General features: G+C 40.2%; 1 protein-coding gene across 1 annotated transcript; it reads right to left on the reverse strand.

Annotated features, from left to right (window-relative positions):
* Positions 1–3652: 3652 nt before the first annotated feature.
* LOC148150553 (putative G protein-coupled receptor 139) lies at positions 3653–6851 on the reverse strand. The gene is made up of 2 exons (XM_087975821.1): positions 6785–6851; positions 3653–4590 (listed from the first exon to the last, which is right to left on the reverse strand). Exons 1-2 carry the CDS (start codon positions 6849–6851, stop codon positions 3653–3655), a joined length of 1005 nt encoding a protein of 334 aa, XP_087831947.1.
* Between the last annotated feature and the right edge of the window lie 11897 nt (positions 6852–18748).

Consider the following 18748-nt stretch of genomic DNA (forward strand, 5'->3'; position numbering starts at 1 on the left):
TAGGGACCAGTAACAACCTTAAGAAATTGCTGGAGAGTCACTGCAGGTCTGGCAGCATGTGGAGGTAGGAGAATAGTGACACTTCATCAAAACCGTTAGTAACTCAGGAACAGTGGCATTTGTGCTGAAGCTGAAGTGGGGGAGGAGGTGGAGGGGAGAGGGGAGCGGATATGTGGAGACAGAGCTCAGACAGAGAGAGAAAAATGAATGGGGTAAGTAAGCAAGGAGATAATGGATGGCAGGCCAGGGCAGAAGACAACTGGAAGAAGTAATAACTAAACCGAAGAGTGAGAAAATGGGTTTGCAGTGCTGAATGTATTTGATGTAATAATGGGCCTCGGAGTGTGTGGGAATGGGGGACTGTGCTAACAGCAGCCCATGTCAGAATGGGGCAAGCCGTGGGTTGGGAAAATAAATCATGGATGGATGGAATCAGACACTAAAGTTGAAGAACTCGATATGACGTCTTTAGAGGCTGCCGGGTGTCAAAGCTAAAAATGACAGATTGTCCTTCAAACTTATGCCGGACCTCACTGGTATATGCCTGAGATCAGAATGTTGGCTAGGGATCACGGTGGTGTGCTGAAGAAGCAGGCAACTGGAAGCTCAGGGTCACTATTCAGCATCCCCAGTTCTTTGTTTCATTTTAGCGACAAGTAACTTTTATTTGTAAATTAAGCAGTGGACCTGCTGACAGAATAAAGTCACAAGATTCTGTGGTTTTGAATAAATGTAGCAGTGTACTATACAAGGTGAACACGAATGCAATCTACAATCCATGGACAACTTATTTCTGACATCCTGAACTGAAATCTGGTGCACATGGATAATTTACTGTGATTGATCACACCATAGCACACATCACGTAGAAAATGCTTCGAGGACCAATCCCATGGATATCACAGAATTTCCACTTAGATGTGAATGGCATGGTGGGTTATTGAATATCATTAAACTTCATAATGATTCACAACAGTTTTCTTTACTTCTGGCTATCCAGCTTTGAATCTTCCTCTCAAGGGCCTTTCTGCCATCGATGGGAACAACGACTGCTCCTGTCATTGACTGATCACCCTTTTGTCCTGGGTTCACGTTCCCCTTGTCTCTGAATCTACATTCCAGTCCTTACTCTCAGGGACAGCTCCAGCTTTTCACCTGCAGCTCACTGCATCAAATGCCTGGTTTCTCCCTCAGTTCTAACCTTCTCCATTTATGAAGCAATTACAGCTTAGTGGATTTTTCCACACCCCACTCTCACTGTGCTGAAATGTTAATGTTCTCAGGCTTCTTCTGAGCAATACCCCCTCCCCCAAGCAGCTTCCCACCAACACAACCCAGAAACTCCCCCTCCCACTTTATCAGCTCCTTGAGATTACTCCTGAGGCCTGACCTCACAGGGATAGCCAAGTGCTCTTGACTTCTTCCCTGCAGGTCAGCTAAAATTCCATGTTCCAAAGGCACAGTCTGCCCCTCTTTCTGTCCAGCTAAACTGTGACCTGGAACTGTTTCTCAGTGACCCCTTGAGTGTCCTTAGTGACCCATTGAAAACCTTGCAACGAGCCCCTCCACAATTGCATGACATGGAGATAGAGAGCCGAACCAAACCAACCTCTCCACCTCTGCAATCACAACACAGTGACATTAAAATCTTCAAAGACCCTTACCGTTAAGTGCAATGGTTCCTAACCAGACTTTTTAAATAACCAATCCCAGACTCTGCAAGTAATCAATTCTTGACACCGGGTTTCTAGCTTAAACAACTCTGAGCAATTCATTCACAATGCCATAGTGTTAGCAGAACAAAATTAAATAACAAAGTCATCTAATTGGTTGATGTGAGAGAGCTCTAAAATCTTTAAGAAGACACAAAGAGTCAATCTTGTGGCGTTCAGTTCCTTCCGCAGTTTTCCTTGTTGAGAAAGTCAAACAGAATGTCAACTTAGTCTTGTTTGGGAAATATCAACAATAGCTCTCGCCAATGGGATAAATATTTAAACAATACAGCCTTTGTTTTCATCCCCATTCATGCAAAAGGCAGACAGGCAAATAAACATAGTTATGGTATAAATAAAATAAAATATTTATGTTATAAAACTGGCTTGATTACTTAAGTGGTTTATACGATGCATTGTTCTACAGCCATAAACAATACTTTCTTGATTGATTTTCTGAAGATATCGATCAGAGTCACATTTACGGTTCACTCAGTTCGAGGCAGTATTACTAATGAGTTAGTTTTCTTTCTCTGAACCTCCAAGAGATGCTCCTGGGGGTTTTGTCAGGGAGCTTTCAAATCTTCATGCTGTAGCATCAACAGCCAGATTCATTCTATTACAGAAAACACAGTCCAAACCCAATTTACACTCTGCGGCCTCCCTAAAATGAAACAAAGGTGATGTTCTGGTACAGAGTCACCAGACTTGAAAAGTTGATGTTGCTTTCTTCCCACAAAGGCTGCCGGGCCTGGAGAGATTCACCAGCAATTTCAGATTTGTTTCTAACCATTCCCTGAGACTGACTGTCTCCTTCACCAGGTCCCAGTTGCCATTGAACATCTGCCATCTGCTGAGGATAACATATTTACCAGACTTGCTGAAACCAATGAACTGACCTCATGAATAACCAATGCCTGCTAAATTTTAAGTGTAATGCTCTTCCCCAGTAAGGAAGCATCTGCAGAAACTTTTGATCAGGAGCAAAATAAAATGCAATTAACTTCCAGGTCTAGCCTCACAAATAAACTAATTGTTTGATCAGTCTTCCTTTTAATGCAAACTGTAGCTCAAAATCCAAAAGTCAACTTTAGTTCACAGTTTGCAGTTCACTGCTCCAAACCAAAATTGATGAAGGAATAAAAATAATGACAAAGCTGAAGGGCTGTAGTATTATCAAGATGATAGAGAATGTCATTCTTCTGGCATTTTGTTACTTGGGAAAGTCAAAGAGAATGGCAACATAGTCTTCTTTGGGAAATAGACATAAATATTCTCGGGAATGCCGTAGTATTTGCATAAGCAATAACTGCATCCTAAGCAGAGTTTCTTGATCAGAGGCAAATGCCAAAAAGTACAAGTGTGACAGCAGTGAGACATGCAAACTATAATTTTATGAAGAAGGGTCCAATGTTTTCTGGTTGTGTCCAAATAGGATCAATTTTCCTTTAACGTCAGATCATTCTCTCTGGTCTGGAGAATTGCAAGTGAAAATATAGAGGTCTCAGAGGGTGGGAGCTGTAAGGCTTACAAATAATACAAACCGTTCCAATTCATCGGGTATAACTCAAAATGGTGCTGAAGTAAACCCAGTACATTCATTCCCAACTATGTCCAGTGCATTTTTTAACTGCTTTTTCCACCTGGGAAGTAGGTCACGCGAAGACTTGGATGTTTTATGATGCCAGAGAACATTCACAAAGGAATGTAGAGCTTGGAGCCACAAAGTTGAAGTGAAATGAAAGAAACACATTGAGGGGTCTCATTAAAATTCCATGAATTACAAGCTGGGTTATTGTCACTGCAAAGAAGGTTATCATTGGAAATCTACAAATATAGACCAAATATAATTACACACCTCTGGACTGTTTCAGAAGCCAACTTAAAATGGCCGAAGGAAGAAATTTCATTCAGAGCAAGATAGGAGCAGAATTGGAATTCTAGTCTCTCAAACAAGGTTTAGATTTATTTTGCTCATTTTTCAACATTCTTTCAATCAGTGCCCAGGGAAGTTTCAGCACCTTCTTAAACTCTTGCCTGAAATTCCTCTGGGTAGCTGCATAAATACATGTGTTTGTGCAGGAATTCAAATGTCTCAGCATTGCTCCGGACTCAGTGGCAATATATGCAGGTGATGTACGGTCTCCTCGATAGTAAGTTGTGTTTGTTAATTTTGTTGTTATAAAGGTCACATTTCCTGTCAGCCAAAACAATATAAAACTGCTTGATATCATGAAGAGTAAAATGATGGATTTCCTTCGGTTCTCCATCTCCGAATCTCTCTCATTCTCAGGTGTGTGACCCCGGAGAGCTCTACGGGCTCTAGTGGCCACTAGAACATATCTCACTGTCAAAGAATTTAACAAAATGATTAAGGTGAATGGGAGCCAAACACGCCAAATGCTGTGAAACCAGATGAACACGACACCAAAGGTTGAGGAGAAAAGCGTCAAACGTTCCCGACAGCCCCACAGCATTTTGTTAATTACGTGTTCATGTTCATATGCAAACCAAACAGTAATGTTCTTTATAAAGATCAAGATAGAGAATGTTGTTAATACCATAGATGCCGTTCTCTTGGTGCAGTATTTTGCTTTCAACCGCTGGTGGCAGATAATTATAAAACGGTCAAATGTGAAAGAGACAGTGAACCAAACCGTCAAATCAAGGCTGACAATGGCCATGTACAAAATGAAAGTGCACACAGGAGTGTGAGACAGGAATGAATGTGGAAAATGATAACTCAAAATATAATATACCATTGTGTTGTTGGTCAAGACCACTAGATTTGCTGTTGCCATGGCCACCATGTAGAGAGAGATACATGGGGAAAGACCACACTTTCCTTGGTATAGAATAATGATTGTTATTAGGTTCACTGTAAGAAAGAAAAAGGAGATATTATAAGTATCACTTGCTCCAAGATATTGTTGGAAATAGACAATAAGAAATACTTGAAGAATCAATTAACAATGTTCAACAAGAATATATTCCACTGAAAAGCGAAGCTCAACAAGTAAGCTTCATTCATGAATTACCGAGGACATTAAGGGCAGTCATTTTAATCATTCATTAGATACGGTGATCCCTAATGAAGCCAGCAAGTATCCCCCATTTCAAATTGGCAAGAGAACATTTCAAAATTGACTATCTTGCTGTGGGTGTGGATTAATCTCGGCCAGATGCAAAAATGCTGAAGCATTCCTTTTCTCAGGAAGATTAGTGAAATACCTTGAGTTATTATTTCAAAAAGACAACATTGCTTGTATGGTTAATATTAGGTTAGCTTTTTTTTAAAAAAATTCAGATATGTATTGCATTCCAATTTCCCCTCAAAGAAGCCTGAGGTTTTGGATATATAGTCTAATAATATTGCCATTATCCCATCACCTCCATGAAGCATAGCATGAGGTAATGCTAATATTACAATTATTTAAAGCACAATGGAGGATTGGAAATCTTTTAGATTAGGTGACAGAAGCCACCCAAGTTGATAAAAATGGAAAAAAAAAACTAAATACTTGAGTATACTGGCCTTGAAGGAATAACAAATGGTCATAACTTTCAAATGGATATAAAAAAGACAGTAGCTAAACTATATGCCAGTCACTTAGTGAAAGTCAGAGGGCAAACTATTATGGACACGAGCAAATAGCAGAGATATTGAACAAATATTTTTTGTCAGTTTATACAGAAAATCTTTTCTTCCCAAAATAATAAGTCACCTCAGGCTTTTTAACAGTATGGCAATTGCACAAAATAATACCAGGTGGAAAACTGAGAGGAAGTAAAATTCAGCTCATTAAGTCAAGGGTAACACTTTAACATGAAGAGATGAATAGGTATGAACAAGATGGGATACAAGGCCCCAGAAGAGCATTTTTACTTGGACAGATCATGACAAGTTGAGCTGTACAAAAATCTGTGCCTTATCCTCAGTGATGTACAGACTGCAGTAAAAAGAGTCAGAGAATAATGTATCTACATCTGTTGACAGTACAAGCCTGTGTGAGAAGGTAAGTTCCAAGGAGAAGTCAGAAAAGCTGCACAGAGACCAAGACAAATTAATTGAGGAGATAACGATAAGCAGGTGGAGTATTAAGCGTGAAAGTTTGAGGTTATTGACCTAAGTCATAACAATGGAAATTCTGAGTATTTGTTTAAAAGGCATGAAACCTGTAATGTTTAGAGAGACCTGTATGCACTTATATAAGAAACACAGAGAGTTGGAAAAGTGAAGTACTGTGGATACTGGAAAGACAAACTAAATTTAGTCTCCATCCCCACAAGGTTAGAAAAATAAGAGGCTATCTCTCAAAAAATTTGAGGTTAGATTTGATTCTCTACAGTTTGGAAACAGGCCATTTGGCCAAACCAACCCTCCAAAGAGTAACCCAGCCAGACCCATCCCCCCAACTATACTTAGCCCTGACTAATGCACCTAACACTACAGGCAATGTGGCATGGCCAATTCACCAGATCTGCATGCCTTTGGATTGTGTGAGGAAACCAGAGTATCTGGAGGGGGCTGACGCAAACACAGGGAAAATGTGCAAACTCCACACAGACAGTCACCTGAGGCAGGAGGTGAAACAGGGTCCTTGGTGCTGTGCGGTAGCAGTGCAAACCACTGAGTCACTGTGTCGACCACAGGCTTAACTGATAAATACTAATTTAAACATAAACAGCGAAACAGGCTGAGAGCTTCTTTTACTCAATTCCAAACAAATATCAACATTGTAATCTGAGACAAATTTACTCTTGAACGCATCAGATAGAAAATCTACTTGTACATTTATATTGTCGTGCTGTGTTCGGACCAAATGACCAAATGGTCCAAAAATCCTTGCATGAACTGAACTACACTAAAATCCTTTCACACAAACATGCAAAATGCAACATCCATAATATTATCAAATTAAAGAAATGTTAAAAACAAGAGCAAGCAGTTCATGAGTTGGTTCCAATTTTGTGACACAGTCCCACACAAAATGTATCACATTATTGAACAAGCCGGTACAACAGGGACTATATTTATACTGATTCATAACCAGCCGATTACAGCAACTCACCAGGAATACCAAGAGCAGAGAGAATTGGGTAAAAACTCTCTTTTACAAGTAGAATAATTTGTTCCATTCTGAATTGTGTCCAAGCTGCAAGTGTGTGACTAGTGCATGGCTGATACATGGGCAGGGAATTCTCTATTTATTCACACATCAATCCTCCAGTGAGTCAGACGGATTAGTGACATTAGCTACAGCCATTTAACAAATAAACTCAAATCTTTTCTCTCTTTGTCTAACATTTTAAAAGAAAAAAATGTTGGAAAATGCTATTTAGTAATACTACCAAACTCCTACAATGAACCAACTTTTCACAAGCACAGATTGGAATCTGTCAGTTCTGTGGTGGTACTGTCTCTATCCATACAGGATTGCTGGAGACTGATCCCCAACAGCTTTCACCCTGACTCTGCTCTTGATTCATCTGTAATGTCCCATTCCTCCACTACCAAAAGTGAGCATATTCTACCAGGATTAGTGGCATCATACATTTACACTAGAGTTCAATATGTTACAGTAATACACGTTCTAACTTATTTTGACAGTAACATTAAGCGTGTCAGTTCATTGCAAGTTGTATCTCACTTTGGCAAGACTGTACTATTCTGGGACTTGTGGCAACCTCCCTTGATACATGTGCTAACTGTGTTACTCTCATGACATCTGACATTGATGCTGGTGCTGAACATGTTACTTCAAGTACTAATGATACCCTACAGTAACTTGAGAATTAACCATGTTTCTATGTTTCTCCAGTACTAAAGGTAGCTTGCGTTTACACTAGAATTACTTGTGTTATTATGGGACTAATTTTACTTACACATTCTGGATTCAACCAAAGAACAGGTGAAACCAACATGGTACTGTATTACAAATTAGCATTAAGTAATGACTTCATAGGAGGGATAACATGAAGCAGCAGTGACCATATATTTTTGAATTTTACATTAGTTTGAGGGAGAGAATGTTTGGTCCAAGACTTGCATAAAAAATTTAAATAAGGATAACTAGAGATCCGACTCAGATCTTTGAGAATCAGAGTTGAGACACTTAGTTGAGGTTGTAAAGGACATTGGTGAGGGCACTTTTGGAGGGTTGTGTACAGTTCTGGTCAAACTGTCAGAAGGCTATTACTGAGGGGGTTCAGAAGAGATGTTTAGGATGTTACCCGGAATGGAAGGTTTGAGTCATAAGGAGAGCTGGGGAGGCTGAATTGGTTGGGATTGTTTTATGATGCAGTGTAGTATTTTGTGAGTTGACTTTATAGAGGTTAATAATATCATGAGGGGTATAGATAAGGTGAAGACAGATATCTTTTCACTAGGCTGGATGATTTCACGACAAGGGGGCATAGATTTTAGGGGAGAGGAGAAAGACTTAATAAGACATGAGGGGCAATTTTTTTACACAGAGCATGATTCGAATGTGGAGTGAACTTTCAGAGTAAGTGGTGGATGTGGTCCAGTTAAAAGGTTTAAAGATATTTAAGTAAGCATATGAATAAGAAATGTTTGAAGGGATATGGGCCAAATGCAGGCAGGAGAGAGTAGTTTAATTTGAGAAACTTGGTCAGCATGGATTAGTTGGACTAAACGGAGTGTTTCCCTGCTGGATGCCTCTATGATTCTCTCACTCTATGATTCTTGTTAGATTGGAAGCTACGGCCAGCTCAGTACAGTTGGGTATTCAATCGCGGCTGGTGTCTAAGCTTTCATTTCAATCCATGCCCCACAAGTCCCAGCTCCTATCGTCCTGGCTGTGGATGCAATGGAATTTATAGGTGTATGAACTGTGAAAGCAAACACAATAAGTGACATAATTCATCTATTCTTTCATTATAATATTATAAATTATAAACTGATCGAATATCTCAAGTTAATTGGTATGTCACTGAATTAAGATTAACTTTTCAGTTTAACAACATGTTAAGTCATGAGAACTGGAATGTCATTGCTGGTGACAATGTTGTTCTGTGAAGGAGAAGGATTCTTTAATTTTAGAAAGTAAGGTTTGTCTATAATCAATATTCCTGCGAAATGTAATTTGTTACATGTGAAGCAATTGGCATGTTATGCCTGAGCTGCCCACCAACATGATGGTACCAGGAAGAGATCACCAAGTTATATCACAATCTGATTAGAGATCAGTAACAAAAACAGAAATTGCTGGAAAGATTCAGCAGATCTAGCATCATGTGTCGGATGAAAGCTGAGCTAGTGTTTTGAGTCCAGTGACACTTCATCAGAATCACTGTTTAGTAACAAGGAAAAAGTGGCATTTGTGCTGAAGCTGAAGTGGAGGATGAGCTGAAGGGGAGAGGTGAGCGGATATGTGGAGACAGAGCTGAGAGAGAAAGAAATATGAACAGGGCAGGTTATCAAGGAGATAATGAATAGCAGACCAGAGCAGAAGAAAAGCAAACTAATTGATTATAAGAATAAGAAAATGGGCGAGCTTTGCGAAATGCATACAATGTGGTAAAAGGATCAATAGTACTAGAGAATGGGTGACAGTGTTGAAAGCAGGCCCATGTCATAACGGGACTGGATGTGGAGTGGGAACAGAAACATGAAAGACAGTGCTGAGCTTCACTGGAATCCTACAGCAAGCCTGGCCAGGGAACACCGGGGGGTTGTGTTGAATTGGCAGGCAACTAGAGGCTCAGTGTCAATACCCAGCATCCTCCAATCCTTGTTGCATGTTATAGACCAGTCACCTTTATTTCAAAAGTAAACAGTAGACTTGATTAGAGAATAAAGCTATAAGAGTCAATGGTTTTGAACAAATATAACACGTAAGTTTATAAAGTGAACACTAATGCAATCCAGACTTCATGCACAACTCATTTCCAACAGCTAGACTTAGCATGTGGTACACATGGGTAATGTATTGTAATTGAACACACCACACTGCACATCACACAGAAACTGTAACAGGGTAAATCCGACAGATATCTCAGCCTCTCCACTCATATGTGAATGACATGGTGGGTCATCGAATATCATTAAACTTCACAAAGAATCACAGTGTTTTCTTTTAATCTTTTGCCAATCCAGCCTTGAAACATGCTCTCAAGAGCTGCTCTCTCATTGATTGTCACAAAGATTGCTCCTCATATTAATGGACTGTTCTTCTGTCCTGGGTTCATGTTCCCCTTGTCTCTGAATCTACACTCCAGTCCTTACAGGGATAACTCCAGTTATTCATCTGCAGCTCGCTGTATTAAATACTTGGTTTCTCATGGAGTTCCAACTTTCTCCATTGTATGAAGCAATTACTGCTTACGGAATTTTTCAATGCTCCTTCTCTCAGTGTGTTGAAATGTTCATGTTTAGATTAGATTAAATTCCCTACAGTGTGGAAACAGGCCGTTTGGCCCAACAAGTCCATACCAACCCTCCGAAGAGTAACCCACCAAGACATATTTCCCTCTGACTAATACGCCTAACACTATGGGCAACTTAACATGGCCAATTCAACTGACGTGCACATCTCTGGACTATGGGAGGAAATGGGGCACCCAGAGGAAATCCACACAGACAAGGGTAGAATGTGCAAACTCCACATGGACAGTTGCCTGAGGCTGGAATCAAATCTGGGTCCCTGCCACTGTGAGGCAGCAGTGTTAACCACTGAGCCACCATGCCACCTCTGGTCTCAGGTTTCTTCTGAGCAATGCCACCTCCCCCACACAGCTTCCCATCAACACAATCCAGGAATCCCCTCCCACTTTGTCAGCTCCTCTCAATTCCTCCTGAGGCCTGACTTCACAGGGTTGGCCAAATGCTCTTGACTACTTCCCTGCAGGACAGCTAAAATTCCATGCTCCAAAGATGGATTCTGCCCCTCTTTCTGTACAACTAAACTGTGACCCCTGGACTATCCTTTGTGACCCTTTGAAACCTTGCAATAAGCCCCTCCACTATTGCATGACATGGGGACACAGAGCCCAACTAGACCAGACTTTCTACTTCTATATTCCCTCAAAATTGACTGCTATGGTACCTAACCAGACCTTTGAATAACAAATCCTAGTCTCTGTCAATAATTAATTCTTGACACCTGCTCTGGTACTTTAAACAATGTCTTAACAATTTATTTCCAATACCCTAACAGTAGTAGTGCAAAGTTAAAAAGAAAAAATCATTTAATTGGTCCATATTAGAGGGCTCTAACATTTTTAGGATGATACAAAAGATCAACCTTCAGGCATTCAGGTCCTTAGCAGTTTCAATACTTAAGGAAGTCAAAGAGAATAGCAAATTAGTTTTGGAAATATCAAAAACAGGTCAAGGGAACAGGATAAACATTTAAATAATACAGCCTTTGTTTTCAGCCCCAGTCACACAGAAGGCAGGCACACAAATACACACAGTTAAGGGATAAATAAAAGGAAAGAATAAACCTGGCCAGATTACTGAAGTGGTTTTCACAATGCATTGTTGGTCAGAGTCACATTTACAGTTTACTCAGTTAGAGGCAGTATTACTTATAAGTTAGTTTTCTTTCTCTGAACTTCCAAGAAATGCTCCTGGGGGCTTAGACAGGGAGCTTTCAAATCTTCATGCTGTCGCATCAACAGCCAGATTCCTTCTTTTACAGAAAACATAATCCAAAACATAATCTCCACTCCATAAAACAAAACAAATGTAATGTCCGAATAAACAGTCACTGTGGAATTCTACAAATAAAGACTAGATATAACCACACACCTCTGGATTGTTTCAGAAGCCAACTTAAAATGGCCAAAGGAGGGACGTTTAGCCTCAGCAAAGTCGGCATTGAAGTGGAAATCTCGTCTCTCTAACAAGGTCAAGATTAATTTTGTTTATTTTTCTATCTTTCTGTCAGTGCCCAAGGAAGTTTCAGAACCTTCTTAAACTCATGCTTGTATTTCCTTTCATTAGCTGCATAAATACATGTCTCTGAGCATGAAGTCAAGTGTTTTATCAATACTCCAGACTCAGTGGTATGTATACAGGGGATGAACGATCCCCTTGATAGTAAGTTGTGTTGGTTAGTTTTGTCATTACAAAGCTCACATTTCCTGTCAGCTGCAACATAGAAAACTGCCTGATATTGTCAAAAGTGAAATGGTGGATTTCCTTTGGCTCTCCATCTCTGAATCTCTCTCGTTCTCATGTGTGTGACCCCGGAGAGCTCTACGGGCTCTTGTGGCCTCCAAAACACATCTCAATGTCAAAGATTTTAACAAAATGATTAAGGTGAATGGGAGCCAAACACTCCAGATGCCGTGAAACCAGGCAGACACTATTCCGACACTCGAGGAGAAAAACACCAAATTTCCCTGACAGCCCCAACTCATTTTGTTAACTCCTTGTTCATGTTCATATGCAAACCAAATAGGAATATCCTTGATAAAGATCAGGGCAGAGAACATTGTTATCACCATGGATGCTGTTTGCTTGGTGCATTATTTTGTTTCCAACCTCAGGTGGCAGATCGCTACAAAATGATCAAAAGTAAAAGAGACAGTGAACCAAACAGTCACATCAAGGCTGACAACGTCCATGTACAAAATAAAAGTACACACAGGGATGTGAGACAGGAATGAATGTGGAAAATAATAACTCAAAATATAATGCACAATTATAATGATGATAAATAAAACCTGTACATTTGTTGCTGCCATGGCCACCATGTAGAGAGAGATACACTTGGAAAGATCATACGTTACTTGGGAGAGAATTACAATTGTTATTAGATTTGCTGTAAGAAAAAGAAAGGAGAACTTATAATTACCACTCCTTAAAACATATTGTTGTAAATAAATAATATTTACTCTTCAAATAACATTTAAATAATCAGTTGAATGTGTTCAACAAGAATACGTTCCATTGAAAATCAGTAACGAAGATCTACAGCCTACGCATGAAGTTCAGGACAGTGATAGTAACCATTTATCAGATGTGGGTATTTCTAGCTCAGCCAGCAAGTATTTCAAGTTGACCCATTTCAAGTTGACCAGAGAACATTTCAGAGTTCACTATTTTGCTGAGGGTGTGGGCCAATGTAGGCCAGATCCGATAATGATGTAAGATTTCCCTTAAAACGAGAGGTAGATGGGGTTTTATAAAGAACAACATTGATTACATGGTCACTATTAGGTGAGCTTTTTTTAAATGCCAGGTAACTATTGAATTGAAATCTCCCTGCTATGGTGTGATCAAGACCCATAACCCCAGAACAGTACCCCGAGAGTTCTTCCGATCATTCTTCTGAGAGGATTTTGAGCTGGAAATCCTGCCATTATTGCGAGATACATCAGTCATAGAGTCATAGAGATGTACAGCACAGAAACGGATCCTTTGGTCCACGTCATCCATGCCAACCAGATATCCCAACCCAATGTAGTTCTACCTGCCAGCATGCAGCCCACATCACTCCAAACCCCTCCTATTCATATATCCCTCCAGATGCCTGTTAAATATTGCCATTGTCCTTACCTCCATCACTTCCTCTGGCAGCCCTTTCCACAAATGCACCACCCTCTGTGTGAAAAAGTTGCCCCTTAGGTCTCTTTTATATCTTTCCCCTCTCACCCTAAACCTATACCCTCTAGTTCTGGACTTCCTCACCCACAGAAAATACTTTGTCTATTTACCCTATCCATGCCCCTCATGATTTTATAAAATGCTATAAGGTCACCCCTTAGCCTACGACACTCCAGGGAAAACAGCCCCAGCCTATTCAACCTCTCCCTATAGCTCAAATCCTCCAACCCTGGCAACATCCTTGTAAATCTTTTCTGAACCCTTTAAAGTTTCACAACACCCTTCCGATAGGTAGGAGACCAGAATTGCACGTAATATTCCAACAGTGGCCTAATCAATGTCCTGTGCAGCTGTAACATGACCTCCCAACTCCTGTACTCAATATTCTGACCAAAAAAGGAAAGCACATCAAATGCCTTCTTCACAATCCTATCTACCTGTGACTCTACTTTAAAGGACCTATGAATCTTTACTCCAAGGTCTCTTTGTTCAGCAACACTCCCTAGGACCTTACCAATAAGTATACAATTCCTGCTCAGATTTGCTTTCCCAAAATGCACCACCTCGTATTTATCTAAATTAACCTCCATCTGCTACTCCTCATCCCATTGGCTCATCTGATCAAGGTCCCATTGTAATCCGAGGTAACCTTCTTCACTGTGAACTACACCTCCAATTTTGGTGTCATCTGCAAACTTACTAACTATACCTCTTAAGCTCGCATCCAAATCATTTATATAAATGATGAAAAGTAGTGGACCCAGCCCTGATCCTCGTGGCATTCCACTGGTCACAGGCCCCCAATCTGAAAAACACCCCTCCACCACCACCTCCTGTCTTCTACCTTTGAACCAGTTCTTTATCCAAATGGCGAGTTCTCGCTATATTCCATGAGATCTAACGTAACTAACCAGTCTCCCATGAGGAACCTTGTCAAACGCCTTACTGAAGTCAATATAGATCACGTCTACCGCTCTGCCCTCATCAATCCTCTTTGTTACTTCTTCAAAAAACTCAATCAAATTTTAGACATGATTTCCCTCACACAAAGCCAAGTTGACTATTCCCAAACAGTCTTTGCTTTTCTAAGTCATTAATCTAAAGTTATACTTTTCATACTGATTCTGCATACATATCTAACATTGGACAATATCGATTTTATCTTATCTATACATTTTCTTTTAAGCTCGCGATAATACATTTGCCATAATATTTTTATAACTCGCAACATGCACAATTTGTAAATTAAAAGTCTGTAACAGAAGACCCCAATGAAATAGTCTCATATTTTTGCCCTTCAATCTTTGCAAACAATGTGAGTTGTCTGTGTACCCAAAACTGTCTCTGAAACATTAACATAAACATTAAAATGTTGTAAGATCAGTATCAAATGCAATACCTCTTTCTCCACAGTGGAGAATTTTCTCAGGTGGACAATGACTTTCTTTGAAAAATAATCAGTTGGCCTTTCAATTCTGCCACGATCTTCCTGCATCAGCACAGCTCCAACCCCTTTATGGCCGGCATCGGTCATGACTTTAAAGGTTTAAAAGAAATTTGATGTAGCTAAAACTGGTGCAGTGGTTAACACAGCTTGAAGTTCTCAAATGCCTCCTGGCAGTGTTCTAACCATTGAAATTTCATGTTCTCCTTTAGCAAATCCATCAGTGATGCCACCATGCTGGTGAAGTTTGGGAGAAATATCCAGTAGAATGCACTCAGTCACAAGAATTGAAGCACCGCTTTCTTCGAGGATGGTCTTAGAAATTCCTCGATGGCCTTCATCTTCACATTCTTCAGGGTCATCTTTCCATGTCCAATGTTATATCCCAAGAACGCCACGTCTGCCTTCGAATATTCAGATATTTCTATATTTAAGGCCAGTTTTTTTTTCTGTAGTCTTTCAAAGAATTCTGCCAAATGCACCATGTGGTCTTTCCATGAATGGTTAAAGATTACTAAATCATTGAGATAAACAGCACAATTAGTTAATCCTGCCACAATTCTGCTCGTGCGTTTTTGAAACATAGTGAGTGTGTTCTTCATTCCAATGGGCATTACTTTGAATTGATATATCCCATTTAGGGTTCCAAATGCAGAAATTCCTTTCGCTCCCTCCAACAAAGGTAGTTGCAAGTAAGCACAGAATAAATCCAACCTTCTGATGTAACTGACTTGTCCAACATTTTCGACTCAGTCCTCCAACTATGGAATCGGGCATGAGTCTGATTTAGTTACAGTGTTGACTTTCCGATAATTCATGCAGAACCATTGAGAACCATCAGGCTCCAGAACCAACACGATTGGTGAACTCCACCTGCTCTTACTCAACTTGATGATGTCTTCTTGGAACTGCGTTTCCAAATCCTTCTCTATCTGTGCTGCTTTGAGAGGATTAACTGTAGGGGTATTGTTTAATCAGAACAGCATTCCCTGCATCAATTTCATAGTATTAGTCGTCCCCACTCTACTCCTACATATGTCCTCATACTGCTGCAACAAACCTTTCAACTTAGTTTTCTGTTCAGGAGACAGATAGTTTACTATCTAATCCCATTCTTTCAGGACGTCCTCATTAGACAATTGACTCTGAGGCACATCAAACTTTGAATCATCTGGATTTGATTCCTCACTCTGAGGGGCAATAGCAAGTAAACTTTTGTCCAGTTCCGCCTAAATCCTTCCAAATCTATCCAGATCCCGAACCTGAACACACAATCTGTTACAACGCAGAGGTGGACATTCCTCTGATAATTCTGACCAAAACACCAAGAGAAGATTGCTTTGCCTCATAATCTGAAAGGAAGTGTAACAGGGGGTATAACCTGCCTCTCAACCCCCATCTATTATAAAGGAGTTGCAAAATGAAATGAAATCCTTTCACTCACTCTTAAATTAACAAGTAACAGTTTATGTATCTAACTCCAACAGTGAACAAATTAATAGAATTACTAACAAACAGAATAAATCTCTTCTAATTTCGATGTATTTCTTTGTGGATTAATAGGTATGTTGTTTCAATAATAAAGATCCCACTTGTACAAATCCAACTAATGATCCAACTAATCCAGTCTATGGCTTCTCCACTTTATCTCCAATCTTCCTTTTGCTGATGTCACATCACAAACACCTTTCTTCCGATTGTTCTGTGAGGATTTTGATCTGGAAATACTGTGGCAACTTGGGGTCTTTTTAGAGAGCTTAAAGATGTCTGTGAGAGGCTGATATTTAGTCTTCAGAAGACTGTCTGTTCACATGACAGTTGGCTCTCTCCTAACTTTCAAATAACTTCTCCTATCCAAATCCAACAGGTTATCTCGACTTAATGATGTTGTTCCAAAATACTTCCAACAGTCCCCATAAACAAACCCCTTAGCACAATGAGTAAAAATGACACAAAAGCTGACAGGTTACAAAGTCAGAAGGGCAGAAGGAGGATGAGAGCATCCAGTTTCAATTGTCACCCTGACTCAACTAACCCCCGAACTGAACTGACCTGCACAGCGAGAGAAGTGTCCACACACACTTGATTACACCATTTTCTTAAAAAGACTTGAAAGCTTTCTGCCTCAAGCATTATCTCTTAGGTATAAACAAAAAGGGCCCCAATAATCTACAAAGCCCAGTCTAGTAGGAGCCTAGCCAATTCGCCCCTCATTGAAAAAAACTCATAGACAGAGTAACTTTGAGAAAGGACCAGCTTTATGACAGCTTCCTCTTTAAAAAAAAGAGCTATCAATATCCAAAAATAGCTTTATTTTTCAAGACCCCAAGAAAAGCATTGGTTAGTACTCTACAACATACAAATTCACTGACTATAAATATGCGCAACTACATTCGGATTCAGTCTGTGGTTTTTCCACCACCAAATGCCTCTGTTTCTCATTCGAGTCTCCACAACGCATTTGCAATCACACTTTCTCATCCTGCCACAGGCACAATTTTCAAATTGATTGGCTGTAACAACAAGCTCCATATAAACAGTCTGCAATTGTTGTCCTTAAATTTCTCCACACACCTCAATGGGTTATGATCAGTGAACACAATTGTCTCAGTTGTGTTATTAGTAACATGAACACGGAAATGTTGAACAGCCAACACCAAGCTCAAAGTCTCCATCTCAACTGTCAAATTTTCTGCTGCTGAATGCTCAACTTCCTGGAGAAATACCTGATAGTTCTTTTTAACTTCTCATCAACTTCCTGCAGGAGCTCAGCAACGACACCCACATCATTCGCATAGTTAGCCACCTTGAAAGGCTTTGAGTAATCCAGTGTGGCTAATACAGGGGCAATGTCTAACACAGCTTTCAGCCTATCAAATGCCTTCTGACAATCTGCTGTCCACTGAAACTTCTTACCTTCCTTCAGCAATTCAGTGAATGGAACATCTGCACTTCGAAAATTCAGCACAAACTTTCCATAAAATCTAATCAATCCCAGGAAGCATCGTCCTGCTCTTTTTGTCGATGGTATGGGAAATTCCCCAGTGACCTTCATTTTTGCATCCAGTGGGGCCATTTGTCCATGTCCAATAACATGGCCCAGAAAGCTAAAAATCACACAACACCAGGTTATGATCCAACAGGTTTAATTGGAAGCACTAGCTTTCAGAGCGACGCTCCTTCATCAGGTGATATCACCTGATGAAGGAGCATCGCTCCGAAAGCTCGTGTGCTTCCAATTAAACCTGTTGGACTATAACCTGGTGTTGTGTGATTTTTAACTTTGTACACCCCAGTCCAACACCGGCATCTCCAAATCATGGCCCAGAAAGGTGACTTGGGCTTTGGCAAGGTTTTAGCAAGGTTTATCACCAAGTCTTACCATGATTTTATAAACCTCTATAAGGTCAGCCATCAGCCATCAGCCTCCAATGCTCCAAGGAAAACAGTGATGGTTGTGGGTACAGTTAGAGCATTTAAAGGATTCTGAGAAGAAAAATAAATATTTGGAGGGACACGGGCCAACTGTAAGCAGGTGGGACAATTTTAGTTTGGGAAGCTTGATTGGCAGGTTCTCCAAAGGATCTGCCTTTCAAACTCAATGGAACAAGTCCAATAAATGTTGCAAATGTTCCTTTCACGAATGACTAAAACTCACCAGGTCATCAAAGTACCCCACACAACTGGGTAATCCGGCAATGACCTTACTGGGTAGTCTTTGAAATGTGGCCGGCAGGCTTTTCATACCAAACGGCATGACTTTAAACTCATACAGTCCATCTGGCATTACAAAAGTCAAAATTGCCTTTGCTCTTTCTGACAAAGCTACCTACCAGTAGCATCTGAGCAAGTCCAACTCAGAAATGTCAGTTGCTTACCCTAACGTTTTGACACAGTCTTCCAACTACAGAATTGGGCATGCATCAGTCTTTGTAACTGCATTGACTTCGCAATAGTCCACACATAACCGTCAGCATCACGGACTGAGAGGATGCTGTGTCCCTTAATATT

The sequence above is a fragment of the Chiloscyllium plagiosum genome, unplaced genomic scaffold, assembly GCF_037043375.1.
Source record: "Chiloscyllium plagiosum isolate Xiang-an unplaced genomic scaffold, Cpla_swu_hap1 HiC_scaffold_3, whole genome shotgun sequence".
NCBI classification, from domain to species: Eukaryota; Metazoa; Chordata; class Chondrichthyes; order Orectolobiformes; family Hemiscylliidae; genus Chiloscyllium; species Chiloscyllium plagiosum.